We start from the raw sequence: 14,668 nt of genomic DNA on the forward strand, positions 1-14,668 counted from the left end.
GATTTAGGCTAAGGTAGTGTATTTTGAGATCGAACTTCAGAACTTGTTTGAACCTGCTTGCAAATATCAAAACTCCGCACGGTCATAGAACACTTATTATACTGAAAAGATGACTTCTCAACATTGTCCCAAGGGAACAGGTAATCTAAATTAACCATAAATCAACTATTTCAGCAAACAATATATTCGAAACTACAACAGAACTAGATGATTATGGAACCATAACCCATTACCCATATAAACAAAAACAACAACTTCATGACTCAGAAACACATAAAACTAAATGGTGAATCCTACAATACTTCAATAGGATTGCTTTCACTTCCTTCTGCTTTTTCTACCAGTTCAGATGGGAAATTATCTCTGAGGATCTGAACTCTAAACTTTACAACAGCACCCTTAGAGATGATCTCCATCAACTCAAACACACATGCATCCCCAACTTTAAGATCCATATCTCTCACAAATTTTCCCCATGCTTGAGTCGCAAACTTTTTTTTATCCCTATCAGGAAGGTAAGGTAGGTCCCACTCCTTCCCCTGGTATACTATCTTAGCAAGGACCGTAGTAGTTGGAATCTTGTCAGACACTTCTCGGGGGATGCGCTACAAGTGCATCAGATAACATTAGAGGTGGCAAAATGGAGAGAGCGGGTAAAGGTTAAAGCATGTACTTTAGTATGGGTCATTGGGTCAGGTTAGCCAAACACACATTATATTTAAAAAAGAAAAAAAAAATCTTCAACTATTAATGTGTCAAACATCATTGAGTATTATTTTACTTAATCCAACAAAACTCTACCTTTTGATCTAATCGATTTAAGTGCTTATATAAAATTTGGCTGAGTTTCTACCCTTCTGACCCATTCGAACCATCAAACTAGTGAGGGCTTGATTCCACCCGCCAGAGATCAAAATGTAACCCCAAGTGACCCCATTTATAACTAATCAGCCTGGATGATCACTTGCTATCTAGACGAACTTAGGTTAAAGCCGGCTTAGTTTCCAATTATGCGTTGTTTACAATGTGTATTCATCAATTCAATGACACTTGAAACTTACTTACCACTTAAAAAATATAATGTAGATTCCAGACATGAAACTTACCACTTGAAATGGCTTCAAGGGGTTGGAATTGGGAAGAACCACAATAAAATATGGTTTACTACCTGATAATGGCCAATATTCAGCTGCTTCTTCTTCTTCTTCACAATTAGGCTGGTAACTAGTTTCTCCACCGCCAGTTTTGGCGGATTGTTTCTGTGCTTGGAAATCCATCTATAAATTGATAATATCATACAATTAGTCATTTCAAAGATGCTATATGCAATTCTACAGCATTTTCCCTTCACAGATATAAATCCAGACCAAAAAACGGTAGTTCAAGATTTAAAAAACGACTGCACTTGACGGCGAAATTTAGCATATATGGATTATTCAACCTAAAAAACCCTTGTATATATTTTCTTAGTAGATTCAGATGTTGATTAACTAAGGTCAATTATAGCCCTCCCTAGTGCTATGACAGTACAAGTGTTAATGCATAAAACTAACCGTTGTTTGAAATAATTATGAGCCAGCATATACAAGCAACTTGGGTAAAAAAAAGTTCTAAGTTTTTGATCGCATTGTAGTAGGGATATCAATAAGCAAAACCGAATAATAATAAGATACAAGTAAGGTAAAACCTAAAATCATCATCGTCAGTAGATAATAAAGTAAGAATAATTCAGAGTTGGAATTTACCGTAATTATGCTTCTTATATGAATCCCCTCTGAAGAAATTATAAAGTGTACGCTGTTATTTTTTCATGGATCTTTATTTTATCTTTTCTTTGGAGGAAATGTTTTTTTTTATTTTAAGTAATTCTATTTTTTAATTACCAAAATTATCTTTCACTTTTATATTTTGCCCTTAATAAATTATAATTTATACTCTAAATTTAATAATTAACATTTTTAACTCTTATTTTCAAAAAAAATTTCACCATCACAATTACATCAACCTACACCACTTGCCATCGCCACCAATAATACCATCACCGACATCACTAAACTCCACCGCCGTCACCGCATTACGTGGGCACCATACTCGTTGTTTTGAAAAAACCTCTCATTATTTTTAATTTTTTCAAATTTTTATATATAATATTAAACTGGGAGTGACATAATCAACTTCATAAAAAGTAAAAAAGTGACGATGAGTCGATGATTACACTTATAATGGGTTTACACTTTTGAGTAAACTAGTTCCCCTAAGTTGACACGATTTATAATTATTGTCTTTAAATAAAAAAATTATAGGTTTAACTATAAAATGTGTGAACTTTTTATTTTTTATTTATTGACTAAATGGTTTTTTTAACCCATCTACATTACAATACGTGAGGACAAAAATGTCTTTTCATCCTTAATAGTCAAAACTGAAAAATAGACAACTTGAAGAATGAAAAATGTAATTTACAATAAGTATCATTTTAAAAAAGTTTCCCCATATTTTAAAATCAATGATGTATGAATGTATGTTAAACAAAAAAATATGAATGGTTTTCACTTTGAAATCTATTTAGTTTCCATGAAAATAAATAAAAATGAATGGTGCGGAATAAGCCTCTAATTTGGTTTGGTCTTCGTAACAAAGACTTCATTATTTCTTTTAAAAAAAATGTTAACAACTTTTACATCAATTACCTTCGTTACTTGTTATTACTGTCAATCCCCCAATAGACACCGCTATCATCACTACATTATTGTCTACCACTATCATTGCATTATGTTAATTATCTTTTGGTTGTTAACATAAAAACTAAATATGATAGACACCCTTTAAAATCCGACTTAATTTTCAAGTTATATGCTAATATAAGGGCCTGATAAATATAAGATCGTCTCATAATTAATTTTATGTATGAAATTTTTTACATGTAAATTTTTTCAACCATTAAATTCATATGGCGTATATCATTTGTTTATTTATTATAATCAAATATAAAAAAGAGAAATGATTAATCTCGTAACTAATCAATCTAAAATTCTCTTAATTATAATATCATGACATGTGATACGATCAAGAGATGAGATTAGATTAGATAAAATAATTAGTAGAATTCACATTTCAAAGTTTTAGATATTAGAGGGATGCAAACCACGAATTTGTGTAAACCATATGAACGTTTTATGCAATTAACTCTATTTTAAAAGAATTGTTTAGATAATCTTTAAAAAGATTAATGCTTTTCATAAAAAAAAATTTATATGTAACAAGTTAGGATCTTTCACTTCGAGCGTTCGAGTAGTAATTTACCATCCCACCGTTTTACCCTTTTTATTTTTATTTTCTCCCCCCTGCCGTCTCCATCCTATTCCCTTCCACCGTCGGGCGTCGGCACCTCTCTTCCACCGCCACCGGCCCCCACTTGTTTAAGTACACAAAGGTTAGAAATCATTTTTCATATATATTTCTTTCTAAATGCATATATCATTCTCTTCCAACCCTAGATTTATATTCAACCCCCTGTACAATGTTCATTTGTCTGATATTTTATTCTAATTTCCAAGATTCTTGAAGTTATCTTAATTGGGTTTCTGTTAAACAACAAGATTGCTACTTTTCTAATTGTTGTTGCACCATACTTTTTTTTTTCTTTTTAAATAGTAAATAAATAAATAAAAGTTCGCAGTGAGCATCACATTTTTTATGCACGCAAAAAATAAGATGCAAAATGTAAAACCTGATTTTATACTTCGAAAACGGATTTTATGATGTACATTTTGGGTTCCTTTTTACAATAAATCTTTTTTTTGTTTTGTCAATTTAATGTTGTATCTATATCCAGTAGATCATGAGCTCAATTATGAAATCTAGTGCTATGGTTCAAGATGAAATAGATTTTCTAGCTAGCTCCAAATTCGAATCGTTCGATGAACTAGTACAGAGTGTGAGGACTTTTTATTATAAAAAAGGGTACGGGATATCTATTCGTAATTCTACAAAAGACAAGCATGTTACTTTGCAATGTGACCGAAGTGGTTGCTCCCGAGACATACAAACTAATGGAGATAACAAGAAAAAGAAAAGCAGAACATCCCGTTTGACTGACTGTCCCTTTAGAATTATAGGTAAAAAGGGAAGTCATGGTCCTTGGGTATTTAAGATTAAAGACTTGAGACATAACCATGAACCATCTACCGATATGTCTAAGCATCCATTATTTTGTCGGTTACCACCTGATAGCGTACAAAGTGTTAAAGATATGACATTGGCTGGAATTCCTCCAAGAGAAATCCTTTCGACTTTACGCCAACAAACCCCAAATCTTCCTGCAGTATCTAGAACTATATACAACTTGAAAGCAAAAATACGCAAGGATAATTTGCGAAACAAGTCAATGGTTAGTTCCTTATTTGAAGAGCTTGAAAAAAGTGGTTTTTCGTATGATATATTACGTAATTCCAAAGGGCATATAACCAATTTGTTCATTGCGCACCCCTTGTCAGTTAAATTGGCCAAAGTCTTTCCAAATATCTTTGTGATGGATTGCACCTACAAAACCAATAAGTATGATATGACTTTTCTTGATATCATTGGAGTCTCATGCTTCAATACATCATTTTATTCTGGGTTTGCTTTTTTGGAAAAGGAGGATGAAGAAAGTTATATTTGGGTATTAAGTGCATTTAGGAAGATTCTTGGCCAAGAAATATATCCTTTTCTGATTATGTCAAATATGGATGTAGCATTAATGAAAGCCATAAAGCATGCATTTTCTACAGTGACAAATCTTTTGTGTGTTTGGCATATTGAACAAGACGTGATGGCGAATTGCAAGAAGTATTTTGTGCAAGATGAAGAGTTTGATATGTTTATTTCGAGTTGGAATAATGTGGTATGTTCAACAACAGAATCTTCCTTTGAGAAAAATTGGGGTGAGTTTGAGTTGTTATATAAAGATGATGCATTTGAGTACATAAGGAACATATGGTTGCCCTGGAAGGAGAAGTTTGTTAGTGCTTGGACAGAAAAGCACTTACATTTTGGTAATCGTTCGTCCTCAAGAGCCAAAGATGCTCATGCCAAACTCATAATGTATTTAGAAGGTCCTACAGGTGATTTTCAAGGAGTGAGAGAGAATATATGTCTTGCAATTGAGCATGAATTTAGCATGATCAAATGGAAACTTGCAAGTAACGAAATGCAAATTCCCCATGAGATCAATATACCGCTTTTTGGAGAGCTTAAGTCCTATGTATCTGAATTTGCCCTCAAGGAGATATATAAGCAATATCAGAAAACAGAAGGTGGTAAAATTTTTCCAACTTATGTTTTTATGATGTCATGCAACTTTGAAGTTACTTTAATCTTACAGTATATATATATATATATATATATGTCTTTTTAGGTTCAACGACTCCATGCACTGGTCATTTTATGGCAACCATGGGCCTTCCCTGTGCTCACAAGATAAAACATTCACATGGAAGTACACTTCCGTTGGAGCTTATTCATCCTCACTGGAGAGTTGATACACTATCCCTAAATTCAGAATGTGGTTCACACAATGATGGCGATGACGGATTTATAAAGTTGCTTAATGAGCTGTATTCGAAGTACCAATCCTGGCCCCAGAACAAGAGAGAATATGCTATCTTGACAATTAGTAAACTTATCAACCAATCTGATGCATATAGCTGACTAGTAGGTTGTTGATCTTTTGATTGCAAGCTGTGTATAGTTTGAGTAGAATCTTGCATTTTTTTAAAAGCAAGTGTGGTAGTTATTTTATCAGAACCATGTATGTTTTTAGCTACAACTGTTGTTATTTTCTGAAAGAAATATGGATTCTTTTGATTGAAAGATGTGCTGTGAATTTGATCTGAAGTGTGTAGTTTATTTTTGGGTGCAAAGTTGGGATGTTTAAAGTGAATTGTCATAATATAATACGAATTGTATATATTGCTTTTTTTCTGTATTATTGCCCAGTTTTGGTGAATAGTTCCTGCTGTTAGCTACTGTTTTTCGGTATCATGTTGTGAGTATGTGATCTGCATTTGGGTTTAGACCTTCATGGTTTCCTGATTTGTTGTTCACTCACTCATGTGCTAACCTATGAATACTGCTGTATGCTATTATGTTAACGTTCTTTGCTGTGCAGTTTTCTGTTTTTATGTGGTAGAGGTTGGTGGTGTTATGGGCCTCAGACCAATTTTTGCTCTGTTTTTACCTGTGTATTTGTTCTACTTCTAAGGGTTGTTAAATTTTGTGTGCTCTCTTTATCCATGTAAGAAGACACACATGTATACTTTTTGTTTTATTTTGGTTTGTTTTCCATGCTTATGTTTGTAGTTATATTTGCAAGGGTCAAATGTTGAAACAAATAAGTGGAAAGTAGCTGAGCAGAAAGTGACAGAGAAGGTAAAAACATATATATTGGTTTAGGGGCAAAATGGTAGAACTACTTTATATGGTATATAAATGAAATGGAGCTAATACTACAAAACTGCCAGAATCTTGAATGAATTTTGCTGTTAAAAAATAAAGAGATCAGAATCTCCTTTTTTTACTCCTTATTCCCTCAAAACAAACAGATGAACAAGTTATTGGCTTGAAATGTACGAATTTGTAACCCTTCTTGTTTAGACTTTCTTGCAGAACTTTATAAGGGAAGATAAGATTTCATTCATGTCTGGTCGGTCCCCTGGATCTGTTCTGGTGCAAGATAAAGCCAACTTAAGAAGCTGTTCTATGACACCTTGCTTCGTGGAGAAATTGGCACACAGATCAGGATCTACAATTCCAATCAGCTCGTTCATTCCATTTGAAAGTGCTCGGTCTACTATCTTTGGCAAAGTGACCCCCTCTTCCCCGGTGAGTCCAGTCGGTCTTTTTCTAGTGATAAGTTCCATCACTATAATCCCAAAGCTGAAGACATCTACTTTTGTTGTCACTTTTCTCATATATGCAAACTCTGTTGGAAACAAATGCGTTAGTATGACTTCTAAAGTCAATGTAATTCAGTTAAACATCAAATTTGAGATGCATATCAAAAAAGGTAGATTGATGGGAACCTTCTGATCCCATGTACTGCATTGGTACCTAATCCAAAATCTATAGTAAACGACAATCTGTTTCAAAGTTTAGTCTGATTATAAGAGAGGTTTCAGAAATTGAATAAAGATATGTCAGGTTTGAAGTTCAAATTTGGTCAGTTTGACCTTAGAAGTCAAACAATCTAGACTCACTACTCAGATATATATAATTTCGGTTTTGTTTTTCCTGGTTACTTGAAGTTCAAATTTGGTTTTGTTTTTCCCATCTAGACCCAACTTTCGCTTAATCATTTATTCTAACAATTATCTTTTTTAGACCTGCAAAAATTACCACAGCTCAAAAAATCAAGGTAACCAACGTCCAAAACTTTGATCTTAGGTATTCATGTTTAGTTATTGGTTAATTTTCTGTATATTGACTTTTTATGAGGCACCTGCAATTGCTATATTTTGAAATCTTGATGGTTTTTTATTGACTAAGACATAACTGGTGATCCAAATGAAAAATCAAAAGAAAGTTAGTTCATCTTACAATTTGCCTTTTCCTTGTCTCTCTTTTTTTCCCTTTTAAGAATATAATTAAAGTAAGAGTTGGTGATTTGGTACCTGGTGCCATGTAACCAATGGTGCCTTCAAATGTTGATTGAGAAGAAATGCTGCTTCCATCCTGCTGATGAACTCCTAGAATTCGAGCAGTCCCAAAATCACTAACATGAGCATCCCACTTTTCATCTAGAAGAATATTTGATGGTTTCAAATCGCAGTGAATTATCGGGAAATCATATCCCGAATGCAAGTAAACTAATCCTCTAGAAACAGAAACCAAAACATCTATTCTCTCAGAAAGTTCCCATCTTGATCGATCAATCCCAGAGTCATGTATAACTCTATCCAGGTTACCGTTTTCCATGTATTCAAGAACCAAAGCCTTTAGTTTTCCACTCTCCCATGCATAACCAAGTACCTTTACTAGATTTCTATGTCTCATCTTAGCTATTGTCTTCATTTCATTGTTGAAACTCTTGTCAGATTCCACTGAAAACTGTGTGAAGTTCAAATTCTTCACTGCTATCATCTTTCCATCTTCTAGCGTACCTTTGTATACTGTGCTCAAGCTGCTTGTACCCAGTATGTTGTCTTCACTGAAGTTGTTGGTAGCTTCTTCAAGCTCTTTTCTTTCAAATCTTTTGAGAATGAACCCCGGGGAGTACTCTGATAACTCGGGATTCTCGGGTTCTTTGACTTTCTGTTTTCTTATATGTCGATAACATAAATACACCATAAATAACACTAGAATCAAAGTTATAGACCCAAGAATTGCAAGAATCAGTATAACCTTTTTGGACAAATGGTGTGATCGATTTGAGGAAGAGCATGATCCGGTTTCGTTTGGAATACACAATAGTGGATTTCCAAGTAACCCGATTGCGGTGGTGTTTTGGAAAACGGGAGGACGTCCTTCAAGCTGATTGAAAGAGAGATTAAGTTGTCTCAGTGCCGATATGTTACCAAAATTTTCAGGAATGGTCCCGTTGAATTTGTTCCGTGAGAGGTCAATGGTTGTAAGAAGTTTCAAGTTCCCCAACGTTTCCGGGATCTCTCCCTCTAACTGATTTCTTGAGAAATTTATGTAGGTAAGAACACCGAGAGGAGGGAATATTCCAGTGGGAACGCTTCCAGAAAGCTGATTTCCTGACAAATCAAGACTATACAGGTTTCTGCAGCCTTGAAATGCTACTGGAATACCTCCCGAAAGATTGTTGTTCGAGACATCAATGGCTTCCACCATCTCCAGCTTCCCAAACTCATTTGGGATCTTCCCTGTGAGAAAATTGTTGGAGAAATTGAGAGAGACTTGCATAGTCTTCATACTTGCAATCACAGGCCCTGGAATGGAGCCTGTGAGAAAGTTGTGTGACAAGTCTATTGTAATCAACTGGTTAAGTTTTATCATACTGTCAGGGATCGATCCATTAAACCTGTTTCCACTGAGATCCAACGACGAAAGCATCTTGAGTTTTGAAACAAAATTCAAAACAGAACCCACAAGTTTATTGTTCTGCAAGTAGAGTTCAGTCAGCTGTTTAAGCTCAAAAATTTCCTCCGGAACATGGCCTTCCAGATTATTGTTCTCGATCAAAAGGCTTTGCAGGAAAGAAAGGTTTGAGATTTCTACAGGAATGGTGCCTGAAAATCGGTTTTGTCCAAGGTTTAATGACATTAAACTGGTTAAATTACCGATTTCTCCAGGGATTGGCCCAAAAAGGGAATTACCATGAACTTGAAGTATTTGGAGATTGGAAAGTTTACCAATTTCGGGTTTCAACAATCCCGTAAAATTGTTAAAGGCTAAATTTAAAATCACGAGACTTGAACAGTCAAAGAGATCATCCGGAATTTGTCCAGATAGCTTATTGTTGCCGATACTAAGAAATGTAAGATTTGACAACTTCCCAAGACCGTGTGGTATTTCTCCAGTCAACCTATAGTTATTAGCCAAATCGATCGAAAGTATATCTGTGCAGTTTATGATACTCGATGGAATAGATCCATCAAGAAGGTTATTGCTAAGAGACAAATTTCTTAGATTATAAAGAGACCCAATGCTTGAAGGAATTGATCCTGTGAGAGAGTTTAAACTCATTGACAAGTATGTTAAGTTGACCAACCTGGTTATGGATTCTGGAATTTCGCCGGTGAGACTGTTCTCGTGAAGCGTCAATGACTGTAGTGATTCCAGTGAAGATATCTCTGGAGAAAGATTCCCGGTTAGACTATTCCTTGATAGTTGCAAAACAACTAATGATTTCAACTGAAACAACGAAACCGGGATGGTTGAGTTGAGCTGGTTATCATATAATCGGAGAATCTGCAAGTCCGCCATATTTCCAATCTCACCAGGAATGCTTCCAGTAAGCTTGTTGCTATATAAATTCAGAAGAGACAGACTTTTGCAACTCCCAAGTTCGGTTGGTATATACCCAGAAATAGAATTTATATGCAACTGAAGAACTTGTAAACTTGACAAGTTTCCAACCTCTCTGGGAATGGTACCAGTAAGTTGGTTTTCACTAAAGTCAAGAGCTTGCAAGTCTTTCAAGTGACCAATGGAAGTTGGAATTGAACCTTTCAAAGAGTTACCAAAAGCTCCAAGAAGTTGAAGATTGATCAGATTACCGATTTTATCCGGGATTGTTCCATTGAGGTTGTTTTGGTCAAGGCTAAGTTGTAGCAAAGAAGTGCACTTACACAAGCTCTCGGGAATAATTCCAGTGAAGGAATTGTTACCCAGGTCTAGGATTAGTAGATTCCGGAGATTTCCTAGCTGGAATGGAATCCGGCCGGAGAGAAAGTTGGTGTAAAAAGCCAGTGTAGAAAGCTGTGTGCAGTATCCCAACTGGAATGGAATGTTGCCAGTGAATGAGTTGTAAGATAGATCAAGAACTTGGAGGCTGGTAAGGTTTCCTAGAAACGGAGAGACTTGGCCTTTGAGCTGTGTTTGCTGAATGGAAATCGAGATGACACGACCGGAATCCTCGTCACATTGGATTCCAGTCCAGTTGCAATGGTGGGTGGAACTGGAGTTCCAATCCAACAGTACACCAGTTGGGTCATCTGTGATTGAACTCTTGAAGTGACGCAAAGCTTCAACTTCATCTTCTTCCAAAGATAAAACACCAAGTACCAATATAGGTAAAAGTAGAAGGCTTTTGAACAACATTATGATAGTTGATTTTCAAGCGATACTAGTTAATTTGTATAAGCTAAGCAAGCAAGAAGCTGCTTGTTTTATATATTGCGCGCGGATCAATCCCGAGTGGATTTAGAATTGTGGACCCATATATATCCAATTGAAATTGAATTGAAGTTGAAAGAAGAAACATAGTGTATGTTGAAGATTTTTGTCAAACGTGTGAATACGATGTCTTTCACAATCATCATATATATACATAATAATTCCAAGAAATCTTTTACAAGCAGAATGATTTAAAGTAACCAAATATAAGTATCATCAAATTGCATCTTGCCTCCATAACAATAGTGAAATCATCAGTGAGCAATTAAGGCAGCTGCTAATTCAATGGGAAAAGCAAAATTGTCAACTGAATTATTGGTCTAAATATAATAATTAATGCCGTGTTACAAAGTGTCTAGTTTGAAATTTCACGCCTAAATTATACTATATGGTATAGACTGTACGTAGATTGTAGAATAATAAAGTTTATTACGTACGTACATTAGAAGGATTTATTATTTTTCATAAGAACAGCAGTATAACAACATGTTCTGGATAAGTTCATTTACAATTAAGTTCATTAAATTATTTGTAGTGCGTCAGATAGCTAGCATTCATTTCCTGGTTGATATATGCATGCGCTTGCTTTAATTATGTACCGAGTCAAATAAATAATAATCATACTCCATAATTAAGGGGTCCAACTATATATATTGTGTTATCCTTATCTCTTAGATAATATCCTACAAAATGTTTTGGGTAATTGCAAAGCCGTGTACTAATAGCTAGTAATACAATGCAAATTCATTTGTCCAAATCGTCAACTTGTTGCATGCATAAAGACACACTGTACAGAGCATGGCGTGCCATCAAATTAAATATATATACCACCCGTGAACATCCAGCTAGCCCAATATATTCTCTTTTGTTTTTGGTTTATTTGTTCCCTCATTTTGTTAAGTGATTAGCATATATAATTAGCATTTAATTTAATAATTCCCATTTCACACTTAAACATTCACATGCTTATAGTTAATGCAGTATACAAGAGAACATCGATATAAAGGTGTACGTGTGAAGTCTTCAACCGTTCTGTGATTAAATTGTTTTGTTTGTTGTTCAAAAGTTGATGGCACGCGTTATATGTTGGTGGTAAGATATACGTAGGTACTAGTCCACCAATTATTGTAAGTTTGATAATAATTACGGGTGGTTTGGTATTGCGTTTACAAAATAAAATTTGTTTTTTCAAAATATATTATGCGTTTTTAAAACTGCGTTTTGAAAAAGCATGCAGGTACATGTTTCTCCAAAACTGCTTTTTTATAGCCAATAATCACTTTTTCATACAAACACTTTTTTAGATTATTTGCGTTTTACAAACGTAATAACGGATAATCATTTTATAACATAATTCCAAACACCCTCTTAAAATAAAAAAATTTTTTTGCCTCTTGTACCTTCATTTTTTTAATTTTGTACTTTTTTCGAAAGGAGGATATTCCATGTAAAAATACCATGGTTGTAAAACTCCTCAGAGTCGGCCGAGTATTCGAAATAAATTTCTGACTCCCCATCTCGCCATGAGGTCTCCAACCTTGATACGGACAAAATGACGATGAGGCGTGAATCTATCAACTAATCTAACATTTAATTTTCAAGTTTGAAATGATTATGTTAATGTTTAAATTTAAAGTTTGGAATAAAGTTTTATTACATATAAATTTAAAAATACTTATCTTTATATATAAAATTCTAATAGTCTAATACGAGTTCTCTCCAATTTGAGTCAGGGTCCCTGACTCTTCCCTTACCGAGTCAAGTTCAAGTAAGGAGTTCTCCGACCATGAAAAAAAAAATACTAATAGTAGTAAACTAGTAATAATAAAAATGTTCAAAGTATAGTTTTGTTATAAACTTGATTCAAATTTATGGAAGTGGGATGAAAAGGGTAATGGTCAACTAAATTTAGTCTCCACTTTTGCGACTTTCTAAGTAACGAATTCATGTTAAGAATCCCATCGTCGACATATATAGATAGACTCGTTGAGTCGTTTCTGAAAATTATATGTTGACCCTCCATGCATGGGCCACGCCACCAAAAAAAAAAAAATGAAAACTTTATTTGTTTGTTTGTTTTTTCATAGATTACTCGGTTTGAATGTTTGATCAATTAATCGTGTGAATACAAGTACGAACACAGTACAACTAAGTTGCAACTTTCTATATCACTACATTTGCAGTATATGTACAATTTCAATTTTAAATAAACGAGAGTAACTACCCGCGTGTTGCGGCGGTGATATGGTGGGGGTGATGGGTCATAAAGTGTGATAGGTCATAGAGTACGGTAGTCAAATGCCTTAATCGTACAGATTCCGTCCTCGGATTTAAAAATTCCCCGAAAGTATATCGAATGACATCTCTAATGAAAGAGCATGAAATTTTAAGAACACCCATATAATTTTTATTATTTATCGCTGTATGGTTTTTGAGATAAAAAATTTTGAATGAATTGGATGAATAAATGATTTATGGAGGAGAGAAAAAAAAAATGATTGGTTGAGATTTAAGGAGAGAGAAAGGGTATTATAGTTATTTTAAGTAAATATAGAATAGATGAGAGGAACATTTTGGGAAAGTACTTAAAATCAATATTGAAAATTTAAGTTTAATGTTGAAAATTTAAAAAGAATCTGCTTTATAATATAGTATAAATACATGTGAAAATAATCTCTTTATATAAGAGGATAGGTTTTTTCCTTTGTGGAACTTTTCTTTTTGTGCTAGATAATTTTAATGTTTTTTTTAGATATATTGACACTTAAATTTATATTTTTTTAATGCTCATGTGGCATTTCATTTGCCACGTCATTATTTGCCTACGTGGACATTTGCTCCTTTTTTTAAAATCAATTTTAAATATCAAATAAAAAAGACAAATACAAGATTAGAACTCATGACCTCTAACTTTTAATATTATGAACAAACCATCTAACTTAATATTTGTTTACATTTTGCAAACTACGATAGATATTCATTGAATATTAAAACTAATTAAATGACATTGACAATATATTGTCGATCTTTTTAACTTATATCTATATTTTCTTTGTATTTAATTACTTTTATACGTGGAATATAATTTACTTTAATATAATATAAAACTAGATTATATTGATAATTACATCTAATATTTTACTAACCGATTATATAATCAATGTTAAATTAGATATTTACTTTATCAATTTCAAACATATATTTTTTGATATTTAAATCTAATTTGTAACTTATCTCTATATAACTAAGCTTCCATATTTTGATAATATATGAGCGCAAAGATGTTTATATATGCTTTAGACCGCGTCTCTTTATTAATTCAATGATAATTATCATTGTTTTAAATGAGATTGTGTATTATATTATATTTAATATATATATAGATCATAGAATTTTTTTTTTTATGATTTATAGATATTTACGTTTCATTAGTCACGATTTACCATATTTGATAGTATATATTATATATTTATAAATTATAATTTTATATTTGCATCGGTTGTAGTTTGACTATTTATTATATTATTATAAACTAGAATATACTGTTAGTTCATTTTTGTTTACGTTCTCAGTGAGTCACACACAACGTGCGAGTTTAAGCTAGTTGTGTATAATTCGTTTGTTTTTTTTAAGCATTCAGTGGTTAGTAAATTGAGTGATTAAATTTTTATTTTCTACAACGATATATTATTTTATTAATACTTTTACATTCCATGAATGTTTATTAATTAAATCAATATAATGGATTTTTTGTTATTAAATCAAAAAGAACTTCTACTAATTCAGTTAAATTATAAACAAACAAGCTTTATGTGTCCATGAAGAT

At 33.3% G+C, this 14,668-nt stretch overlaps 3 protein-coding genes across 4 annotated transcripts; 1 reads left to right on the forward strand and 2 right to left on the reverse strand.

The window, feature by feature from the left end:
• Window positions 1-146: 146 nt before the first annotated feature.
• Window positions 147-1,827, reverse strand: LOC122594192 (B3 domain-containing protein Os04g0386900-like). Of its 2 annotated transcripts, none has more exons than XM_043766661.1 (3): window positions 1,746-1,827; window positions 1,107-1,277; window positions 147-605 (listed from the first exon to the last, which is right to left on the reverse strand). In XM_043766661.1, the coding sequence occupies exons 2-3, from the start codon at window positions 1,275-1,277 to the stop codon at window positions 294-296; spliced, it is 483 nt and encodes a 160-aa protein (XP_043622596.1). In that variant the 5' UTR covers window positions 1,746-1,827; the 3' UTR covers window positions 147-293. The 2 variants fall into 2 exon arrangements, with proteins under 2 accessions (XP_043622596.1, XP_043622595.1); XM_043766660.1 differs by lacking the exon at window positions 1,746-1,827 and adding an exon at window positions 1,554-1,724.
• A 1,476-nt stretch (window positions 1,828-3,303) lies between these two features.
• LOC122593510 (protein FAR1-RELATED SEQUENCE 5-like) lies at window positions 3,304-5,853 on the forward strand. Its single transcript, XM_043765928.1, has 3 exons — window positions 3,304-3,433; window positions 3,839-5,297; window positions 5,399-5,853. The coding sequence occupies exons 2-3, from the start codon at window positions 3,842-3,844 to the stop codon at window positions 5,689-5,691; spliced, it is 1,749 nt and encodes a 582-aa protein (XP_043621863.1). The 5' UTR covers window positions 3,304-3,433; window positions 3,839-3,841; the 3' UTR covers window positions 5,692-5,853.
• Window positions 5,854-6,451: 598 nt separating this feature from the next.
• On the reverse strand, window positions 6,452-10,820 carry LOC122594340 (LRR receptor-like serine/threonine-protein kinase FLS2). The gene is made up of 2 exons (XM_043766813.1): window positions 7,653-10,820; window positions 6,452-6,964 (listed from the first exon to the last, which is right to left on the reverse strand). Exons 1-2 carry the CDS (start codon window positions 10,765-10,767, stop codon window positions 6,633-6,635), a joined length of 3,447 nt encoding a protein of 1,148 aa, XP_043622748.1. The 5' UTR covers window positions 10,768-10,820; the 3' UTR covers window positions 6,452-6,632.
• Window positions 10,821-14,668: the final 3,848 nt, after the last annotated feature.

The sequence above is a fragment of the Erigeron canadensis genome, chromosome 3 (assembly GCF_010389155.1).
Source record: "Erigeron canadensis isolate Cc75 chromosome 3, C_canadensis_v1, whole genome shotgun sequence".
NCBI lineage: Eukaryota > Viridiplantae > Streptophyta > Magnoliopsida > Asterales > Asteraceae > Erigeron > Erigeron canadensis.

What these genes read in the sequence shown, in the direction of transcription:
- LOC122594192 (XM_043766661.1), bottom strand. Translation starts at nt 1,277, where the DNA reads ATGGATTTCCAAGCACAGAAACAATCCGCCAAAACTGGCGGTGGAGAA. An exon ending in CCTTGAAGCCATTTCAAGTG is followed by an intron (nt 606 to 1,106) that starts GTAAGTTTCATG and finishes ATGCACTTGTAG; the next exon opens with CGCATCCCCCGAGAAGTGTC.
- LOC122593510 (XM_043765928.1), top strand. Translation starts at nt 3,842, where the DNA reads ATGAGCTCAATTATGAAATCTAGTGCTATGGTTCAAGATGAAATAGAT. An exon ending in GCAATATCAGAAAACAGAAG is followed by an intron (nt 5,298 to 5,398) that starts GTGGTAAAATTT and finishes ATGTCTTTTTAG; the next exon opens with GTTCAACGACTCCATGCACT.
- LOC122594340 (XM_043766813.1), bottom strand. Translation starts at nt 10,767, where the DNA reads ATGTTGTTCAAAAGCCTTCTACTTTTACCTATATTGGTACTTGGTGTT. An exon ending in CATTGGTTACATGGCACCAG is followed by an intron (nt 6,965 to 7,652) that starts GTACCAAATCAC and finishes TGTTTCCAACAG; the next exon opens with AGTTTGCATATATGAGAAAA.